At 33.7% G+C, this 23,149-nt stretch overlaps 2 protein-coding genes across 4 annotated transcripts in view; one reads left to right on the forward strand and one right to left on the reverse strand.

Annotated features, from left to right (window-relative positions):
- Window positions 1-3,774: 3,774 nt before the first annotated feature.
- Window positions 3,775-17,516, forward strand: LOC127836129 (dynein light chain Tctex-type protein 2B-like). The gene is made up of 5 exons (XM_052362560.1): window positions 3,775-3,974; window positions 8,208-8,341; window positions 11,290-11,359; window positions 14,859-14,922; window positions 17,181-17,516. Exons 1-5 carry the CDS (start codon window positions 3,901-3,903, stop codon window positions 17,226-17,228), a joined length of 390 nt encoding a protein of 129 aa, XP_052218520.1. The 5' UTR covers window positions 3,775-3,900; the 3' UTR covers window positions 17,229-17,516.
- A 1,998-nt stretch (window positions 17,517-19,514) lies between these two features.
- LOC127834655 (myosin, essential light chain, adductor muscle-like) overlaps window positions 19,515-23,149 on the reverse strand; it is a 34,665-nt gene continuing 31,030 nt past the window's right edge. For all 3 annotated transcript variants that reach the window (XM_052360678.1, XM_052360677.1, XM_052360676.1), the window contains one exon: window positions 19,515-20,967. In XM_052360678.1, the coding sequence (XP_052216638.1) occupies window positions 20,924-20,967 (44 nt within the window). In that variant the 3' untranslated portion in view covers window positions 19,515-20,923. The remainder of the gene's footprint in view (window positions 20,968-23,149) is intronic.

Genomic DNA, 23,149 nt, shown 5'->3' on the forward strand with positions numbered 1-23,149 from the left:
GTGATGCAAATGTTTAAATGTTTAAGGACAGTAGGCAGAATTATTGCTCTTCGAAGATCATGATTGACTTATATAACATGTGTTTGTGTTTGATGTGTTGTGTTTGTGTATTATGATCATATTGCCCTTGTAACATTGGTCGTTAAAATAGTATAGACCAGTTGACTGTTATTGTTTACATTCGGGATTTTCCGCGCATGCGCACTGACTGGTTGGCAAAAAAAACACTGGTTACAGGAACGTAAAACATGTATAAAGGGCTTTTGTTTAGTCAATAAATTAATAATAAAACTATTTAAAAATAGTGCCAATATTATATTTTGTACCAAATAAATGTATATTCACAAATATCATTTCCTCTTCATAAAAATACAAAGTAGTTATAAGCATAGAGTAAACGTGATCGGAAGACTAAATACTGACAATTCCACAAAACAAAACAATAAACTAGCCGTATTCTTTCTGATAGTGAGACTTAAATAAAGTATATTTCCACAATAATAAAACATATATTTATTGTATAATAATTATAAGTGGTGTGGGTAGTGTTATTTTTCATCAGCAATCGATAGTGTCAGAGGTGCATTTAATCAATTATAAAACAAAGCCCTAAAATGCGGAATACATTACAAGTTTTAAATATTGTGGTAATTTTATTTTACATTGAATGAATTTTCGTTTCGTTTACATTGAATGACAATATTAATACAATTTAGCATACAAACTGAAAACCCCTGCATATTATGCAAATTTTACTGTCTTTGCATGTACCCGGTATATTGAAATATCTTTACTAGAAAAAGGAGTGATAAAAATCTAGCGTTTTATGAAAAATGCATATATGTTATTTATTTAACGCAATTATTTACCCTATTGTGATTGCTTGTGTTCATGATCGTGTTTCGTACACTGCAGTAATTTACAATCTTTACACGTAATAGCGGAGTTTACTTATGCCGGTACCCGTTAAATACCTTAATTGCGTAGCAGTTAAATTGCACAATATTTTAAATGTATAGTTATTTAACAATATTATTATGTTTAAACTGGCTAATATATATACACCAGTTCCTGTTAATCCATTTCCGACAAATGTCTGAATTTTTAATGTTAAAATATTTTATTGAGGCAACTGTTCAGTATTTTAGCTTTTAAATTTGGCTAAAATGACTGCTCAATATGCCAAGAGATGACATGGAGGTATCGTAACATGTGTTTAATGACCAGACACTGATCTGCCACATGTGGTTTATGCAGGGACCCAAGTATAGGTCCCTGGGTTTATGACACCTTGTTATCTTTGTAATTGTTTGGACAGTATCCGATCATAACGAGATAATCGGGTTGTGATGAACAAAGGTGCAATTAAACACCGGGATATAAATGCTGCAACAAAGAGTGTAAAAATTAGTGTGAATAATTAAATAAAACAATTATATTAATCAAGAGAATTTAATTAATGTGTAACAAGGTAAGTTTTTTCCAAAGACATAAAATAATATATAAATAATAAAATAAAATACATTTTACGGGTCTTTGTTTTTTTTCAGACATATAAAGGTTCAAATCAGTTACCCTATGTTGCGTACATAAAATTGACATATTGGTTGTTTGTTATCATCTTTATTTGTTTTCTTTCATTAAGTTTTATTTATTCTGAAAGAATATCTATTTCTGAGAATGTTTCAACTGAAAATGGTCGCGAAGAAGTGCCAAGTAGAGAGATTTTTGTGGTTACCACATATCGAGCTTTTAGATTGTGTTCCACTCCAGTTGTTAGTAAAAACAAATAATAACAACAATATAATCGTTCCAAATATGCATTTTCTTGCATGCTATGTTTTACTCAGACATAATTAGTAAAATTATATTTGATATTGTGCATGATTATCCTTAAAAACGATGATTTTGTCAACATTCTCTATATGCGCTTATATGAATTATACCTCTTTTTGCCAACCAGTGGGCGGGGTCTAAGCTTTGCAGGTGCGCGTGACGTCACTCGTCAACTGGTCTATACGACTTATTATCAGTACTGATTACATGCAGTTGTTTGTGTTTTGTTGTTCCCTTAAAAACCTCGAACTATTCAGAACTGGGAGCAGTCATGTTCGGCCCTAGGAGCATTGTTCGGATTGTTGTTGATGGTATATTTGGTTCACCGAGTAATTTCTTTCAGAATACAATGAAATCGTTTTATATCGGAGAAAATGGTAGCAGAAGTATACGTCTATTTGAAGGTTATCTCTAGTTGTCTACAAGTGCGCATGATTCCAAACAAAATGAAAATCGGCTTACGTGTTCGGTATTCGGAGCTTCGTCTCGATATGCTACGATAATTCTATGTACATCGAACGTTTACATTTCTTATGTAAGATTTGATTGTTCGCTTGTAATATTCGTTGTTGTTGTTTTTTTCGACTGAAATGACGTCATCTTGGATTTTTTTTATTTTATCAATAAATCCGGAGCCAATCGCTCAGTTTTTATCCCATGGCACTATTTTTTATCAATGCTACTCCTTTAAAAATAACCCAATTGCGAAACCTTGATAATACTCGGAAATTACAAACATCGAATGCGAAATGTAGGAGGTCTTGGAGGAGTTGAAAAGATGAGAGTGTGACTGAAGGAATCACGCAAACATGCATGTACAAACATACTAACGCACGCACGGAATGGCGCCCACCATTTCTATATCTTTACATTCTAAATTATGATCTAAAGATATGTCAGATATCATATGGAAGCAATACGTCGACTGCCCGTCTCAGAACACTAGATAGCATTGTTCCTAATAAACGACACATTACGAAGACAGTTAATTTAGTTTATTAAGAAATACCTATAATGATAACTTATAGATAATAAAGCTCAATGGGTCATTGTCGGCTCGGCTACTACTTAAATGTACCCCGGGTACTCTTAAGTATACTTAAATGTACCCCGGGTATGAAAACTATACTAATACCTACCCGGCAAATTTAGACTGTACCCTAGTTTTATTCCCGCCTTAAATCCGATGTTGTATAAACGCTCTAAGGAAATACAAAACACATTTTTTTTAACAAAACCAACCTCAACATGCTTTCATGAGTACGTGTTTCGATAACGTTACATTAAACAGAATATTGATATAATATTATGATAAAATTGAATTTTAAAAAAGCCGACAACGACCAATTTAGCGTTAGAATTCCCGGGTATCCTTCATAAGACGGCAATTTAACTAAGCTAATACCAATTCATTTAACTAAATTGGTATCAGCTTAGTTAAATTGCCGTATACCAATTCATTTAAATAAATGAATTGGTATAAGCTTAGTTAAATGGCCGTCTTAGCTATGTGATTTGTTTCATTTTCTCAGCTTTAAATGACTAAGACTTATGCTTCTTTTTCTTAAAATCGATTTCGCCCTCATCAAAATTAGCATGCAACTGTATTTTACATTGGATCATAGTTCTGCACCAGTGAATCTATTTAAAAACGTGATTTCAATATGGAAATAAGCCAACTGTATGACGCATAAAGTGCACTCTGGATCAGCACTCTCTTGCACGACGGTATGTGAGAGCAAGGAACGACAACTCTGCGTGGAGATTGCTGGATCAGCAGACGACAATGTGTCAACAAACGATCTTTCAGATAACGCAGTGACGTCACCATCTATGTATAGAATGCAGCAGACGATTTATTCCAGCCTATCTTACGGAGGAATCCGAGATAGCCGATGTATCACGATTGGCATAATGTGGTGACATTGTGTACACACCGGTGTAGCCACCGGAAGTCGATGTTGTTAGGTCGCCATTTTCAATGTTTACATTATTGTATCATAATCAACGTGCATGTGGTCTAATAATTTACAACTCAATTTGCTTCGTAAACTAAAGTAAGCAATGGCTGAAGTGGAAGCAGCAGAACAACCTGCACCAAGCAATACCTACGTTATTAGACCCAACTTTCAGCATAAGTATGTATTTAAATCTTAGAGAGATGTACACCTTTCGTCTTTTTTAAGTCCGACCTATCTGCTGCATACGCACAGTTTGAACTTCATTGCGAGAATAATCTAGTTTCAGGGATTCAGTTACTGAAGATGATGATGATGAACTCATAACTACGTCGAAGTCTTTGTGACTAATGCATTTATGGTGGACGAACCAGTTATCGAACACCTAAGAAATTACGTTCAATTACCTTAAAATTGCAACACTTAAAATGACAAAAACATTTAGTTTTAACTAATGACTAACAGTTCAATCATTGAATGATTTATCTGTAAAGTTTTCCAGCAAACTACCTTCAAGAATTCATAACAATGATTCCCTGATTATTGTCACCTCTAGCAGACAAAACAAAATGGCGGCCGATGTAAACATGACCTATTACCCGACACTTCATAAATACTACTCCAGTATATACAAAGTCACATGACAATCACGTGACCCGGACTCGGCGAAAAAATCTGCGTCTGCTGAAATAAAAATTGCAAACGGAAATATGATTTTTGGTGTGTAAATGCACGTTTTGATAAATGCATTCAAAAAGTAATAGCAAAAAACACACAAAACGGTGTAAATAACAATAAATGCATTCCTTTAACCTGTTTTTGGCGCATTTGTTTCAAGCTAAGTAGGCAAGTAGGTCATGGACTTTATGTGCGACCATTTGTTTATCAATGTTACGTCATGCACACTTTTGCGCATGTGCATACAGAACAAAAACAAAACGTCCGATATTAGTGCTGTTCGATATTAGGTACTTACACGATAAAGTGATACAAACTATTCTCTTTTAATTTAGAAAAAAGCGTTAATAAAAAAAAGTACTAAAGACTTTTTTTTTAAGTAAAGATTTCAGCAGTCACAGTTCTGTTGTAGTTTTGTATTTGCGAAACGATTGAATAATTTGGAAAGTATACTCAAACCCAGTTAACTTGCGGGTCGGGTTGAGTTGCGGTATTTCATAGCACCCTCTGGATTTTGTTTATAAACAAACCTGCGTGACCTACTTGTCAAGTCTGACAAAAAAATCTCTCGCTACAGATTGGAATTGATTTTTGTTAATTAAATGTCGTAAAACACAGACTTTAACAATATTTGAATTTTTATAGTTCAGTTAATTGTCGTAACGAAATAATACGACATTGCCTAAAAATAACTGCTATTTATTTTATTTGATGTGTTAAATACCACATATTAAAATTGTTCTATACTTTATTGATTGTTACTTTGAAGGGTATGTCAGAGCTTTGATAACTCATGTTTTATTTAAAATTGGTGCTGTTTAACCCATTTACCGCGAATCTACCGGGAGAAGAAATAAACAACAATGGTGGACTGTGGTGTTGGATTTGTTCCTACAGCAGTAAATATTGAAGGATTTTCGCAATAAAAAGGCAGTTGTCCAATAAAGTTAAGTTAAATATGATTGTCCTTTAAATCATTTATCTGATTTATGAAGATCGTTTCTAGACGCAAGTGAATATTCCTCAAGTAAGTAAGTCAACGGTGTTGCAGTATACTGTTGTTGTCGTTTTAGTTTGTGACACTACGAGGCTTGCTTATATTAAGTATAAAATACATCACTCATTGTATGAGTGCGGATGGCAGAGTGGTCTAAGCGTTAGACTTTTACTTAAGAGGTCAGTGGTTCGAGCCCAGTTTAGGGTTTTTTTTCTTTAATTTTATTCTTATTTTTTACTGGAGCTTTTTTAGATCCAATGTTTACATTTATCAATATAAAGCATTTAATGACAAACTTAACTACATGCCAAAATCTGTGAAAGGTCCCTTTAACTTAATAATGACACTAACATAGTAGAATAGTAGAACAACAGTACTCTCCAAATTATTCAATCGTTTCGCATTGCAACTTTTTGTTTCATTTTTGTCAATTTACCTAAATGTGAAAAGGTTCCTTTAATAAATCACATTTTAAGGGTTAACAGCCACATATTTTTCATTGTTTTATAAATTATCTCAATAATATTCCTAAGAACGTATGTATTTGAACAATTATGATATTCAGAACAAAGTATTACTGGTAATTATTGACGTATAAGCAAAGAATTAAATTCACACATTTTATCACTTGTGTTGAAACATCACAGTGTAAGAGTGTTTTATGAATCTTGTTTTGTTCTGGATTTTCTGTTTAATCACAGTGTGTGTTTTTTCACCATTTTGGAAATGGGGTCTGGTCCCATTGAATTGGGAAATATTGCATACTTTAGCCTAAAATTGGAAATAAATGTTGTTGATTTTATGCTTACAAATACTTTAAAATTGAAAATAAATGTGATTACAAAATGATGTTTCTAAGGTTCAACTTATAGAGCTAGATTTGGAGATGATTTGACATGCTTAGACTTATAATAAAAACATTTTTTGGAATTTGGGAATTTGTAGATCCCATTAGGGAAAAGTATATACATAATCATTTTTTCATTGGGAATGGGTCCACCTTCCGGACCCAAATTTGAACGAAAAACAACACAGAATCATTATACAGTACAATAACTGTTTCGATAATTACTTATTTTAAAAACATAACTATAAAGATACATCCTGTTAGATTTAAAATTAAGTTTGATGACATGTTTATTCAAAATTGGTTGTGATTTAATTTTGTTAAAAAACTACAAATCTTTAACAAAAATTAAAACAACTCTTTTATCTTTGATAAATTGTTTATGCAAAAAATATAAATAAAACACGCTTTCCTTGCTGTGCTGTTGTACATAAGCAGCGAAATACATGAGTGCTGTTGATTTGAAGCTAGAATTGTTGATGTTGTGTTTACATTAAAATTTTGAAGTGTGTTTTACATTAAAAATTTAATTATGCTCATTTGAGAATTCATAAAAACTATTACAGTTGTGTGTAATGATTTCGATGATATTTTTTTTTTTTTTTTTTTTTTTAAAGTCCGACAATTTAAAACAAAAACTAGGAGTCTCATTTCTATGTGTCAAACACTGCTTGAAGGCGAATTGTTTGCACAATATAATGAAATTTCCTCAGAATATTTGTTCTAAAGATATCTCAGTAACTTAGTCAGATATATGTAAACTTGAAATATCTTTATTCAACTTTGGAAAACATTAACGTGCAAAAGATATTTTTGTTATATTGATATCAATGTCAAGTTTCTAGTCTATTTAAACATTACTACCAGAGGGTGGGGCAGTTTTTCTTTTGTTTCTTTATTGAAACATTGTGAACAAGCAAAATAAAATCACATATAATTACCCAATCAAAACTTAACTTTCTCAGATATTTTGTTTTTATATTATGATAAATATCTCTTGAGGATTTAAATATTTTTTGATATATTACAATGAGAGGATGCAGTATTCCTGGTTTGACATGATAGTATGTGTACAATAGTTTTATTTCATGTTTTCAAAATGGTTAACCAACCTGAAGCCTTCTTCTTTACATAATTTTCAATTTTGGACATTGAAAGATCCCAGGCACATATAAGTTAACAGAGCTCATAATGTATGATAATGTACAAAACAAGTGTTTAATATAGCAAAGGTATTACGGAAGACTTCAGATGCAGTAAGATTCAATATAACAATAGGTATTACGGAAGACTTCGGGTGCAATTAGATTGATATTTGATAGACTAGAAGTCCCATTGTATCACTATTTTGTAATTGAGTATTGAAAGAGTTAACGTAATAAAATATATATAGCAGTATAATTTTCATAACAAGTGGTACATTCTGTTCCAACTTTATTTCTCAGTAGTTGGTTATTTTGAGGCAGTTCTTTGCCACCCAACATTTGCACTCTATATTTAAGTTTGTGGTGTTATTTGTTTTAATGTTAACACACTAGTCACATTTTTTGTCCAATCTTTCCCAAGCTTGATCAAATCATTTTTTCCAATAATGTCTCAGCTGATTTGTAGACATGTTGTCTATACCTCACAAGAGCTTCTCAAGGCAGTGCAGTTCCTTTGGAACTCAGTTGAGCATATAAAGGCTTTTTGTCTTCTTATTTAAAGGACTTATTGCCCTTTGTTTAAAATAACATTTAAAAGCTTCCACATACAACTCCTATATTTTTCAGTCCATTTTTGTCAAACTTACAGAATACTTCCTCCAAGTGCTACAGGGCATATTGTAAGAGTTTCACTGCTAATTACGGTATAACAAGCTTGTGAGGTTTAAGTGAGTGTTCTCCTGCAGGTTCCGTCCAGCTATCGTGAAGGAATGTATTCACACAGTCCTCAATGAACGCTTAGATGGCAAGACGTACGACCCAGAAGAAATAATGGACTGGACAAAATCAATAGCAGACGATATCAAGAGCAGATTGAAAGGTAACATTCAAACTTATGTGAGTTTAAGAAGATTTTATATTCACACATTTTAGCTACCTTGTTCAAAGAAAATAGTACAACTGATGTTACTCTTCTGTGAACGTGTGCATAGATTCTTGTCATATGGAATAAATCTTTCATGGATTTTGTAACAATTCAAAAAAGTTTGCAAATTTTAACAATTTAAAAAAGTAGCGACTATTTTTTACAATTTTGAACAATTCACAACTAATTTTTTTTTAATATTTATAAAAGTTGGAGACTCATTTTTCTACAAGGCCAAGGTTGCTAAAAAGATGGGAAAAGCCTTGCGGCCATTGATTGCAGTTTTTCAGGTTTTCTCAATATTCAATCACAAATTCTTATCATACCCTTTTGACAACAATACATTTGTGCATCTGAAAATCTGCTAGTCAGAGACTTGTGACTGCTTGAATTTGTAGTAATATGACATATTACGTATATCTTTTCATAAAGCAAACATGAACTTTTAAATGAGATGCACTAGTGTTAAGAGAAGGCCATATTTTTTGGATATATTTTTTAATCTGGTGACTTGTAACAAGGTTAGTTGTTTGGTTAGTTTTCTGCATGAAAAATGCTCCCATTTGCTCACTTTAGCTGACTTGGTATGTTATTCTGTTCAGCTGCCAACCTTTGTCAGTAATCATCATTGTCATCTGTTGTTTTCTTTAATACTTTTTAACAACTTCTTCTCACTAACAGATTTTAACCAAGCTTGACAGAAATGTTTGTTGGATGGTACTTAACCATATTTCTTCGAATCAGTTCTTATGTTTTTAGCTCACCTAAGCACAAAGCGCTGAAGGTGAGCTATTGTGTACACCCTATGTCAGACGACAAGCAGTGTTCAGTGTGCGGTGCTTGTCCTCAACTTTAAGCTCGTTACTACACTAGACGCCTAGCTGAGTTTGAACTTTGGATCACATTCCTTCTGAAATTAGGTCACTAGGTCAAATTTTGGAAAAAAAACTTGTTATCATCTTAAAAGCCACATTTATGACTCAATCTTGTTTAAACTTGGTCAGAATGTTTATTTAAACAATATCTAGGCCCTATTTGAATATGGGTCATGTGCATCCAACAACTAGGTCACTGGATCAAATTGTAGAAAAACCTTTTAAAGGCTGAGTTTTAAGCTGGATCATATGCATTCAAAAACATGGTCACCTGGTCAAATCTTTAAATAAAACTTACAACCCTTCTATAGGCCATATTTATGATTCAATCTTGATGTAACTTGGTGAAACTATTCATTTTGTCTACAATAACGGTTACTGGGGGTAATTTCAATCTGGGTTATGTGCATAAATAAACATGGTCACAAAGTCCAATCTTAGAAAACCTTGAAATTACTGTAGAGGCCACATGAATGACTCTATATATAAAACTTGGCTAGAATGTTTATCTTGAAAATAATTTTGGCCAAAGGCAAATCTATGTCACTTTCTCTACAAACTAGGTCACCTGGTCAAAGATTTTAATTAAATCTCAGAACTATAGGGACAACATTTATGACAAAAGTTTAATAAAACTTGGTCAGAATATTTATCTTGACAATATCAAGGCCAAGTTTAAATCTGAGTCTGATTCGTCTTCACACTTATTTACAAAGTAAAATTCTTTTTTAAAAAGTTGTTACGGTACCGCTAAAGGGTCACATTTATGGCTCAGACTGGATTAAACTGGTTAACAATGATTATTTTCACAATACGTAGGCCATGTATGAATATGGGTCAAGTGTGGTAAAAAAAACTAGATCTTGTGGTTTTCAACAATTGATGTTCCTGACCTCAGGTGGGTTGTTAATGGCAATTTTTTGGTGTTGTTATAACCTGCTACATGATTCCAGATGCAACAGCAATGGGTATCTGTCACTACTGTGACAGGTTTTATCAATAAAAAGCTGGGTTTATGCAAAGAACAACAATGTTCTATTTATTTTTGTCTTGTAAAAATGTTGTCCATGAATATTTGTAATTTTGTCTTCCTATTATTTAATATAGACTGTTCAAATAATGCCACTGGTTTAATTATAACATCTTGTGACATATGGTATTAGTCACTAGTTTCACACAAATGTTGCTTTTATCCTCTGCCAAATTCATGCTAACAATGTTGGTTCAGTATAAATCTGAGTCACAAGGGTTCTTCCAAATTTGTGTTTCCATTCATGGCTGTAACAACAAAGCAGTCCAATAAACTACTATATCCCCTGTCGTGATTCTTTTGACTCTCATTTTGCCAGCATAACATATAGCTTTTGCACATTTCCGCAATAACAATGTTTCCATGGGCATCCATTAGTCCTTAAAGCAGACATTAAAATGGGGGCTCAAACTTTTGACCTTTGAGTGTGACATTGGCTTTGAGTAATCACATGACTGTCATGCATTGTCTCAATGAAATAAACACAATTATCCGCATTGCTAGAAAATCGTCAAAGGGTATGTAAGATATAGAGCTGACACAAAAATGGATGCTCAAACTTATTTTCATCAAGTGTTATATTTAGCCAACATGATTGATTCATGACTTCTGCATATTATTTCAAGGACCATTACTATATTTGATTGTTTTGTAACAAAAAATCCTTCAAAAGAAATAAGAGATGCTAAGCTTAAACAAAAATGAAGGCTTAATCATTGTGTGACCTAGACATTGAGTCAAAATAACTGACTAATGTGTGGTGCGTCATGCATTGTGTGGTAAATTTTTAGCTTGTTACCTTTTTGATAACAACATTTTAAAAACAACTTGATTAAACTGGGTCAGAATGTTAATCTTTACAATATCAAGGCCGTATTTGAATCTGGGGCAGGTGGAGTAACTTTTTCACTAGATTACGTCTGCAACAGATGGTGTTCCTTGAACTCAGGTGAGTGCTTCATGTCCATCATAGCCCTTTTATTCTATTTTTGTTGCAGACATGGGCTATGACAGATACAAATTGATTGTTCAAGTTGCAATAGGTGAACAAAGAGGCGAAGGTGTCAAGTAAGGATGGAGTTTCTGTCTGTTACGTCTCTGTGTGAAGTCTAAGGCACCTGCTCACAGGTTACAAAAATGACCAAAATGTTTGTCATAATTACAAAATTACATAATAACAACTTGGATACATAAGTACATATTTATTAATGCGTTCTCTAAGTGTGTACAAACATTCAGGGTCTGTTATTTTAAGGCTAATTTTAAAATATGCTTTTATCAGGCAGATACAATAACAAACATGTAGTACCTGGATCAGACAATTTGATTGAACATGTTTCTATTATCGTAGTTACTGTATCAATATTCATTCAGTGGATTACTATTATAATCAAATTCGTTTTGCATTGAAACTTAAAGTAATGTTCTGTCTTATATGAAAATGTCACACATTACTTTGGATCTCCTTAAATTAAAGTGACCTTTCTGTCAACACTTAAATAATATATGGAAGGAAGTTGTTAGTTTTATTTTTAGCTCACCTGAGCACAACGTGCTCATGATGAGCTTTTGTGATCGCCTTTTGTCCGTCGTCCGTTGTGCGTCGTGCGTTGTGCGACGTCAACATTTGCCTTGTTCACTCTCTAGAGGCCACATTTATTGTCCCATCTTCATGAAATTTTGTCAGAAGATTGGTCTCAATGATATCTTGGATGAGATCGAAAATGGTTACGTTTGCTTGAAAAACATGGCTGCCAAGGGGCGGGGCATTTTTCCTTATATGGCTATAGCAAAATCTTGTTAACACTCTAGAGGCCACATTGATTGTCTGATCCTCATAAAACTTGGTCAGAAGATTCATCCCAATGATATCTTGGACAAGTTTGAAAATGATGTCGGTTGGTTGAAAAACATGGCCGCCAGGGGGCGGGGCATTTTTCCTTATATGGCTATAGTAAAACCTTGTTAACACTCTAGAGGCCACATTTATTTTCCGATCTTCATGAAACTTGCTTAGATGATTTGTCCCAATGATATCTTGGATTAGTTCTAAAATGGTAACCTTGGCTTGAAAAACATGGCTGCCAAGGGGCGGGGCATTTTTCCTTATATGGCTATATACATGTATGGCTATAGTAAAATCTTGTTAACTTTCTAGTTTGCTCAATCTTCATGAAATTTGGTCAGAACATTTGTTTCCTGTGTAGTTAAGTTTGGTTTTATTATGTCAATATTATGTGACATTAACTGTATAATGTAATTTTTCATAACACAGAATTTTCATAGTTAACATAACTGTTTTAGTCAATAACACTTATGATAAGCCTTTCACTTAAGAGATAACTGAAAGAAAGACAACATGTACATGATTTTGCAGTATTTATGCAGTATTTATCTCCCTTGTTTAACCTGGTTCAGTAATCTATTTTTAGTTCTGCTCTGGAATTTGGGAAGCTATTGATCATTGATAAATGCACTGTTCTAAGGGAAAATTGACTACTCTGCCATTGATCTCTTCTGAACTGTATAAAATAAACTGTTTTGGCTGATTTAAACACCTCTTGATGCTTTCTTGAAAAGTTAACAGCTCTTGAAAAAGGTTGTAATTTTGAAATAATTAAACTCTAAATTATTTTTAACACCAGCATCAAGACATTTTGGCATTATTTTCTAAATTATTCTTATTATTTAGATTATTTTTATTTGGCATTTTCTAAATTAGAAAGACTCTATTCTATTTCAATAACTTGAGTAAATTTTTCTTATTTTGACATTTGATTCACTGAAGTTTCCTAATCTCCATAAATATTGTTCTTTAGATTAAATTAGACCTATTTTGTAAACTAGATTTTTGAAGCACTTTCTAGACTAAACGTAACTTATATTTATATCAGTTTTTTTTGACAGATTTTGAACTTCTTTTTACATTCAGCAAGGTATTTACTATATGTTGTTCATTTTTGTAACGATACTTAGATTCTTTAGACTTGGCTTGTACCTGTTCTTAATTTTCTGTCATTGTTCTTCATTTTCCGAGTTCTTGGAATAAATATTAGTTATTTTTGTGGTTTTTACTTATAAATAAATTCTTTGAGTGTATTTAGGCGTCCCTGACTGAACGCCTTTAGTTAATTGAATTACAACCAGTCAGTATAGTCATCCTGACCGGAAATAAGAGTTTGTCAAATGTGACCGGTACATTTGCGTAAGCGAAGGAGACCGCACTACCACACCTGGATAGGACAGTTGAGTTCGATAATGGTTTGGATTGGTAAAAAAACATGGCTGCCAGGTGGGGTCTTTTTCTTTATATTTATATAGTAAAAAAGCTTGTGAACACTCTAGAAGTCACATGTTTTGCCTTATCATCATGAAATTTTGTCAAAACATTAGTTATGTGGATGTCTCGGATGAGTTTGAAAATGATCCTGATCAGTGAAAAAACATGGCCGCCAGGGAGTGGGGCAGTTTTCTTTATATGTATATAGTGACAACATGTGAACAGTCTAGAAGACACATTTTTTTCCCAATCTTCATGAAATTTGGACATATCTTGGAAGAGTTAAAAAATGGTTCAGGTCTGTTAAAAAAAACATGGCCGCCAAGGAGCCATTTGTTGTTCATTCTTCATGATACTTGGTTAGAACATTTGTTTCATTGATATCTTGGGCTGCAAAGAACAGGTCATTTCTTTTTATCTCAGGTGAGTGACTTTGGGCCTTTCAGGCCCTCTTGTTTAGCTGACTTGTCTGTCACTATGATATAATAAACCTCAATGCTCTGTATGTTCATCGACTTAATCTGGATGAAGTTGTTGATTTTGATAATCCTATTTGATTTTTTTTTTTTTGGACTCATTTACAAAGATTGACCCCCATTCAGTTTTGAGAGTGTCTATGTAAACTTTCCATTTGATAACTTATTTTTATGCCCCCTTTCGAAGAAAAGGGGGCATATAGTGATCGGACTGTCCGTCTGTCTGTCTGTCCGTCTGTCTGTCCGTCTTTCCGTCACACTTAGGTTTCGAAAAATGCACATAACTTCTATGTCCCTTGAGATATAACCTTCATATTTGGTATGCATGTGTATATAAACAAGGCCTTTCCATACGCACAAAAATGTTTACCCTGTGACCTTGACCTTGAACTTCGGGTCCGCGTTTAGTTTTCGAAATCTGCGTTTAGGTTTCGAAAAATGCTCATAACTTCTATGTCCTTTGAGATATAACCTTCATATTTGGTATGCATGTGTATATGGACAAGGCCTTTCCATACGCACAAACTTTTTGACCCCTGTGACCTTGACCTTGAACTTAGGGTCCGCGTTTAGGTTTCGAAATCTGTGTTTAGATATATAGGCTTTTCCATACGCACAAAAATTTTGACCCCTGTGACATTGACCTTCAACTTAGGGTCCGCGTTTAGGTTTCGAAATTTGCGTTTAGGTTTCGAAAAATGCTCATAACTTCTATCAAAGCGTTTATAAGGGGCATAAGTTATCAGATGGTGACAGCTCTTGTTATTTGTATTTGTTCGTACATTATGCTCATAGCAGAGTAATTTTTCAGAATGGGTGCCCGATGCTTCTGGGATTCAGATACAGACAACTATGCTCAGGACCTCTTTATGAATGTAAGTCTCCCACCTCCAGTAGATACAAAAGGTGGATAGCACATGGAAGGCTATGCTTGCATTGAACACCATATGGGTGTTATAGAGAGCACTGCTAGTATGCTGTATTCTTACACAAAAATTACACATTGTCATGTGACTTTGCCATTATAGAACTATATTAAGCCTTTACCACTTAGATACGTATTTTGATGCCTTTGTAGTCCCTTAGAAAGGTACAGACCTTTCTAACTAGATTCAAGTTTTAAAGGCTTCATTTCCAATTGTAAATACTGATGAGCAGCAAACATCATAAAATCTGAACAGACTGCAAGTTACTCACAGGCTTATCTGGTTTTATACTGTTTGCACATAGCCATATTCACTTTCCTTTTAAGTGGGAAAGGGTTAAAAGAACTATAACATAATGCGTGATATTGGGATACTGTCATGTTGCTATCAGGACCTTAAGTGACAAGCATGAGGTGTTCACAAATTATGAAATATGTCTGTTGGTTTAAGGTCAAGGTCAAATAAGGAATTTAACCCCAAGTACTTTGTCCAACATAGAGGTATTTTCAAAAAATTTTGCTTACATGATAAGCATGGTAGTATGCAGATTTGGAAAAAATTACAGATCTCTAGTTTCAAAGGCACAGGTCAAGGTCACAATTCAAAGACACTCGTCAAGGAGAAGAAATTATGTTAAAAATCATAACTTTGCCTAGCATGGATTGATTTTCAAATAACTGGTGATAAGCAGGATATGACTATTGCCTCACTGCAAAATCTTCCAAGATGAACGTAACAAACACATTAAACTCTTGTCTTGAACATGTTTTCAATTACTTTCCAGAAATTTCAAGCTAGCTGAAACAGATTAGTGCACATAAGAGCCAGGTCTCTATGTTTAAGGTTATTGTCACAATTAAAGGTCAAGGAAGAATACCAGAAATCAGTAACAACTTTATTTTAATCTTTACCTGATAAAACCTTATTTGAGGCATATCTTTTAGACAATGGTACTTTTGTTAATGGCAGATAGTTTATCAGCATCTTTTTCTTTCAATCAGTTTTGGAATAACAGTATTAAGATAACACATCACATCTGCAATTTTTATGCCCCCATTAAAAGAAGAGGGGGTATTTTGTTTTGCTTGATATCGGTCTGTCGGTAGACCAGTTCGTTTCGGATAAATAAATTGTCAACGAATGGACCGATTGGCTTGATACTTAATATGTGCATTGGCCTTGGACAGTAGACTACCCCTATTGAAATTGTGGTCACTAGGTCAAAGGTCACTGAAACAATGATTGTGAAAATCGTTTTTTTTCTCACTAATTCATCAACAAATTGACCAATTGGCTTGATACTTCTCATATGCATTGGCCTTGGACAGTAGACGACCCGTAATGAAATTGGGGTCACTAGGTCAAAGGTCATGGCCACTGTCACAATAAGTGTGAAGATCGTTTCTGATTTGATGGATTGGCTTGATACTTAATATGTGCATTGGCCTTGGACAGTAGACTACACCTATTGAAATTGGGGTCACTAGGTCAAAGGTCACTGTAATAATAAGTGTGAAAATCTTTTTTTGGCAATAATTCATCAACAAATTGACCGATTGGCTTGACACTTCACATATGCATTGGCTTTGGACAGTTGACGACCCCTGTTGAAATTGGGGTCACTAGGTCAAAAGGAAGGTCACTGTCACAATAAGTGTTAAATTCGTTTCCCATTAATAACTCATCAATAAATTGAACGATTGGCTTGATACTTCCCATGTGCATTGGCCTTGGACAGTAAATTTGCCCTTTTTAAATTGGGGTCATTAGGTCAAAGGACATGGTCACTGTCACAATAAGTGTGAAAATTATTTCTGATCAATAACTCATCAACGAATCAACAGATTGGCTTAGTACTTCCCATGTGCATCAGCTTTGGACAGTAGATGGCCCCTTTTGAAATTGGTGTCACTGTCACAATAAGTGTGAAAGTTGTTTCTGATCAATAACTGTTCAATTCATCAATAACTTTTCAATGAATCGAACCATTGGCTTGATACTTCACATGTGCATTGGCCTTGGACAGTAGATGACCCCTATTAAAATTGGGGTCACTAGTTCAAAGCCCTGTTTGGAGGGCATATGTCTCCGAACACGGAACTCTTGTTAAGTAATGGTTTAGTGTAATATTCCCTTTTGTTGATGTTAAACAGTATAAGAACATAACATCCTGGTAGTTTATTAATTGTTGTTCAATTTTATTTCAGGACTCATTGTTTTGTGTGGCAGCAGCATTTGGTGTGTTCTACTATTGACATGCCCTTGGCAAGATTTTGTGTCAATTTCTATATAAAGCAGTAGCTACATGTATCTATTTCATCAAACAGCAGTGTTTGTTACAAGTGGAATATTTTATGACAGTTAATTAATTGTAAATGTGTATAATGTGTTCTTGTATTTCAAAATCAGATCTTCACTTTGTGTACACAAACATGCACACAAACAGGACTGCATCTTAGTTAACATTGTACATCAGATGTTAACTTTAATACAAATGTCTCATTTGCTTTTTGACACACTAACGCATAAAGAGTTTAAAATAATGGCTTAAATGGGAGCCAACAGCATAATCCAACATTACAATTCATGTCTCATTCAGCTCTCATGTTCTGAGGCATTATATTATGGTGTAATAAAGTGTCTAACTATTCTGTTGTTAACCCAATCCGTCAATCATCAAACAATAAACTAGTAATTACAAATACAATTGCAACAAAACTTGATATGGAATACAATTATTGTCCCCTACCGGTGAAACCGGAGGGGACTTATGGTTTGCACTCCGTCTGTCTGTCTGTCAGTCAGTCAGTCAGTCAGTCCGTCACACTTTTCTGGATCCTGCGATAACTTTAAAAGTTCTTAATATTTTTTCTTGAAACATGGATAAATGGCAATATGGAGATTATGCACGTCATTTCATTTTGTGCCTACGCCAAAAATTCTGGTTGCTATGGCAACAAATATATAAAAATAAAATAAAATAAAAATTAATGACAATTGTGAAGTTTCACCGGTAGGGGACCATATTGCTTGGCAATCTCTTGTTATATATTTTTTTCGGCGTAAGCTGTATTAAGCCAGCTTTCCACCCTGACTTGACCTTTGTAAGTGTCCAATAATATTCAAATAAAATTTCCCGCGTCTAGGTACGAATGAATACACTTCATTTATTCCATTGGCTGTTTGAGTATAACACCAGAACATTGGAAACATATCTGCGTCTTTGTAACACTGTTTTACTGCATGAAACAATTTTATCTCTTATGAAAAGGCTCAATAGATAGAACAGTTTTACAATCAATTTTCGACATAAATACAGTTTGTGCGTTCACCTTTTATTTTCAGAGAATTACCAGCGCAAAAGCGTTTATACGAAAGGCTATATTCTCATATTTAGTACTTACTTGCATTGCATTTCAACCCGCGAGGTTTCGGGTCAATTCGCGGCCAGTGTGTGAAAGTCAGAGTTTATTTACAGTTCATCACCGGAGTTCGCAGAAGGGGTTGCGATCTTTTCATTGAAGGAAAAAATTGGAATCTATGCTATTTTTGTCTGATGGAGTAAATAGTTCGTTTAGTCGCTTTGTCGATGTATCAATTTATTAGGCACAGCTGTTGCCTTGGTCGTGTACAGTTGGCGTAAACAAGCCGTCGTTTCAGCAGCAGAATGGTTACCTAACTTTAATGCATTGCATTCCAATCCGCAAGGTATCAAGGTCAGTTGCAGAAATCTTTATATAAACGCCGTCTCGTAAACTTTGTGCACTTGAAGTCTGTTTAGATCAGAAAGATACTAAATAAAATAAAGATATTCGGCGATATTATTGTGGTATGTCAATCATCGATTTTTAATATGTTTTCAACATTTGCATGATAAGGACCAATTTTGATAAAATTAATTAGAAATATTTATCCATTTAGACCAGTTTATTAAGCATGAGCACAATAATTCACAATACTATAATTATGCAATTAAATAAGATTCGAGTATTGCCGGCTGACCTATATGCACTCGTTTATTTTCATGTTTCTTGTGTTTTTCTATTATGTAAATATAGATATCTGAGTAATAATATCACATAAAGCAAAATAAGCCACGTAATCTGGCGCAACACCCCGTAATTGATTTGCTTGTGATGTAGCTAAGAACTGCACAGAAAAAAAGGCATCCGCTACTTTTTATCTCATAGAGATAACTTTTGATCGTTCATAAACATCGACCACAATCAACGCCGTATATCTTTTTTAAAGATATTTCTTGTTTATTTTACAATAAGACAGCATGTCATCAACTGCTACAAATATAATATTGGTCATATGTATTATAAACTAATGTCATCAAATAATCAGTAAGCGCAAGTATCTATAAATACGTGAAAATGCTAGAAACCAATGTGAATATGAACACTTACCAAAAAAGAGTTGCTGATGGGGATTAATGACTAGTGGTTACACTACACAATATCTTATCTATATTTTGACTTCTAAATAATACATATACTGGAGAGGTGCTCGACTGAAATGCAGTAAGGCTGGGGGGACAGTGATTTACTTAGTGGTAATTTACTTCGCGGTATAATTATTTATCGATTCTAGGACAATGGTAGCAAACAGTAAGCTTCAGAAACTGCTTCTGATGTTGCAATCATTTAATCTGTGAAGTTTAGGGTTGGGAGACTGGATCAACATGTGGGTTTCAGGTAAGCATAATCACAAGCATAAAAAATACGATATCATTAAGCACTTATTCAATTTTCAAATATACAATTAGTAAGGGTTTCAATTTGGGGAATTCATGCTATGTGTTCAAAGGGTATATTTTTTACTTAGGTTATTTCATGGGAATGGAATGTTTTATTCGCAATTTGAACACAAGTCTTGAATCAAAGATTATATCTGTTTAAATGGAATCAGTGTGGTCTTTGTCTTACATTATAAAAAAATACACTGTTAGAGATGCACATACAGGCCCATTAGATAACTATGTTTTAATCTAAAGCTAACATTCTTTAGTAGATTAATTGAACATTTCACATGTTTAACTTTTTAAACTCGTGACTTATTTCTGCGTCATGGTATGATAACAAAAGAAGCTCCTAACGCGTTTCTTTGAGGCTCATTTGATGATGAAGCATAGCCTACCGGTAATACAGTTTAAATGTCTGTTCTCGTATACACTTTAACTAGGGCTGTTATTATAAACAATTAAAATGTTCTTGTAACAAATTAAAGAAGAACTTGGCGAGTTGGATGTGTCCCTTGATAGTATACGTATCGAGAAAACGGCAAAGTACACCTCACACTTTACGAAGCCAAAACAATTAGCCCCCGTAGAAATAAAGTATGAACAAACACATAGAGTAGGAACTTCCAAAAGAAAGTGAAGCAGAGAAACAGGAGTAGTGCACTGCACTTCCCTCAATTAGTGATCTATATACTGATGAAGTTTCACGTTGAAATCTGTGTTAGTCTTATATTCTGGAAAAGCAAAAGGGGCGCCGCCGAAGCTGCCAACATACGTCATACCTATATGTCTGTTAATCAGGAGACACGGTAATCTGCCATGGCGTTCAACTTGTTCCTCTATTTATATAGTAAATATATATAAATTAAGACCGAGGTGCGCATATTTGATCTTTGATTTAAATGACTTAGTTCAAGAGTTTGATGATGACAGACCACATCAGTGTAACCGATTTAGATTCGACGGAATTAGTTCTTATATTATTTAAGATGTCACCATTGTGACGCTTTGATTTAATAAGCATTGCATCGAGAAAATTTTAGTGATTGATAATATAAAAATCCTAATTATAAAGCTGTCCATATATGCCATACGCACTATTAACTTTGCAACAAATACTAGAACGTAACAAATATTGTATGTCTAGGCATTCGATACAAAAAGCAATGCTATTCAAAACACTTTTCTTCTTTCTGCGTGTGCTGTTTATTTCTTCCACTCGTGGCCTTTCATAACCTTCTTTATGAAATCTGAAAACAGAAAATGAGGGCAATAGCATTTATCACTGCACAACTTACGTAAACCTTAATGTTTGGTCTTTCTAATCTTGAGTGTTTTGAATTATCTCTGAGTTTCAATGTCTTATGTTTTATAAGTTATAACTTTAAGTGTATACACTATTTTAACTTCGTGAATTCATATGCATAATGTGAACTATTAACGAGCATTGCATTCAGAAATAATATTTAACAATTTTAAAGTGTAGAGTTTCATTTAAATTACCAAAAAAAAAACAACACACTATAAACAAAAATTATTTGCCCATTTTCTGTCCGTTCCAAATTCAGCCGGATCTGTTTACCAGTCATACATGTGCAACATATTTCAATCAAATTAACATATACGTTGAATAAAACATTCAATTTGCGTAGCAAAACAATACATTATAAGTTTTTTTTTCCGGTTTATGTATAAATATGTCAAATAGGGCAATACATTAATAGTGATGGTAAGACGTAGAATGCATGTATTGTTTACAGTGGAAGATCAGTTTTATCATTTCATAAGTGGTCATGTAAATATGTTTTCACAAATGGCGGAGTTTAAAAAATAGAGGATATTTGTTGGATTCGTTGGAATATCGATTTTATTTCACGGGTGATCATAGAAAACTATATTTTCACGAGTGGCGCACCCACGATTGAAAATATATATATTTTCTATGATCACGAGTGAAATAAAATCGATATTCCATCGAATCCAACAAATGTTCTTTTTATTTTATGCTTTTTTTCACCGTTTATTTATATTGTAAATGAGTTTAACTGTATAATTTCGCTGGATTTATGACGTCATTTTGTCGAAAAGATGACGTCATTTCACTGTCAAACAATGAAAAATATTGTTATTTTTCACTGTTATTTTTCACTGTTTAAAACAGTGAAATACCAGTTTTATTTCACTGATATTTCTCTATAAACCACCGGAAAGCATAAAATAAATTTATTTTATATAATTGTTTATTCTACAGATATTTACTATATTAAGATGAACACATGTGTTCAGTGTCATTGTTTAGGTTCGCTGTCCAATTGTCATAACTCTGACCTACAATAAAGCAGAATTATGCACTTTTTTACTTAAATGGTGCAAACTAATGGGTGCGTGTAACGACTAAATGTCCATATATCTACGATGCAAAATAACGTGTGTGTTTAACGAATAACTTCCCATATATCTACGAATAAAACTAATGTGTGCGTTTAACAACTTAATTTCCACATATCTACTACAGATAATAACTTAATGTATTTGATAAGGTTCTTTACACCCAACCCCTGACCAAGAGCCACGACAGGGGCCAGCCTTTAAGCAGGGTTTATGCCTCCGTTTGTTCTTATAAGTCAGTTAAAGGTTTGTATTCGAGATGAAGTTTTAAATTAATATTTGCCTGGTACAAGAAACTGATCCTTAAGATATTAAACTTAAGATTAATGCAGTTCGTTTTGGTCATTACATGTACATGTATACATGTATACCGTCAAAGAAATGTGGCCATATCATTGTCCTTCATTTTACAGAAAAATTGTTGTAGTGTGAATTGAACTTTTAAGTTCAGTTTGTGTTTGCTGGTCGAAACAATAGTTGACCAACCTTGATGAAAATTTGGACATAGCCAGCTTGCATGGGCATTTAGCTTAGGTGGAAATATAAAATGGCAGGTTCACTGTAACTAAAATAAATATATACAGGTTTTGCCAAATTCCTTAATATTGTGCTTAAATGCTTTATATCCGTCTTGCACTACCTAAAAAGTAATTCATTTACGTTGATGAATCTTTGCGAATAAAGGGCCATATTGGGAATATTCACGTTAAGTTGTTGTTGTTTTTCAGACACAAATGTTGGTTACTATGGTTAAGGAAATCATTGAAAACACAATTTTGATCCTGCGATAACAAAAAAGTGCAAGGTTGATGAAACTCGGTATGTGTATTGGGCTCAGGCATACATTTTTTTTTGTCCCCGTCCGTCCTTCAGTCTCCGCAAAATCTTCGGAATTCAAATTCGTTGAATACTAAACATTTACTGAATAAAACTAACTTGATGAAACTCCGTTTTTTGAAAGGGGGTATTATGGTGAACATCATCTCAGTGTTTTTGTCGGACCGCATTGATGATGGCTTTGGATACAGAAATGAATATAAACAA

Source organism: Dreissena polymorpha, chromosome 6 (genome assembly GCF_020536995.1).
Source record: "Dreissena polymorpha isolate Duluth1 chromosome 6, UMN_Dpol_1.0, whole genome shotgun sequence".
NCBI classification, from domain to species: domain Eukaryota; kingdom Metazoa; phylum Mollusca; class Bivalvia; order Myida; family Dreissenidae; genus Dreissena; species Dreissena polymorpha.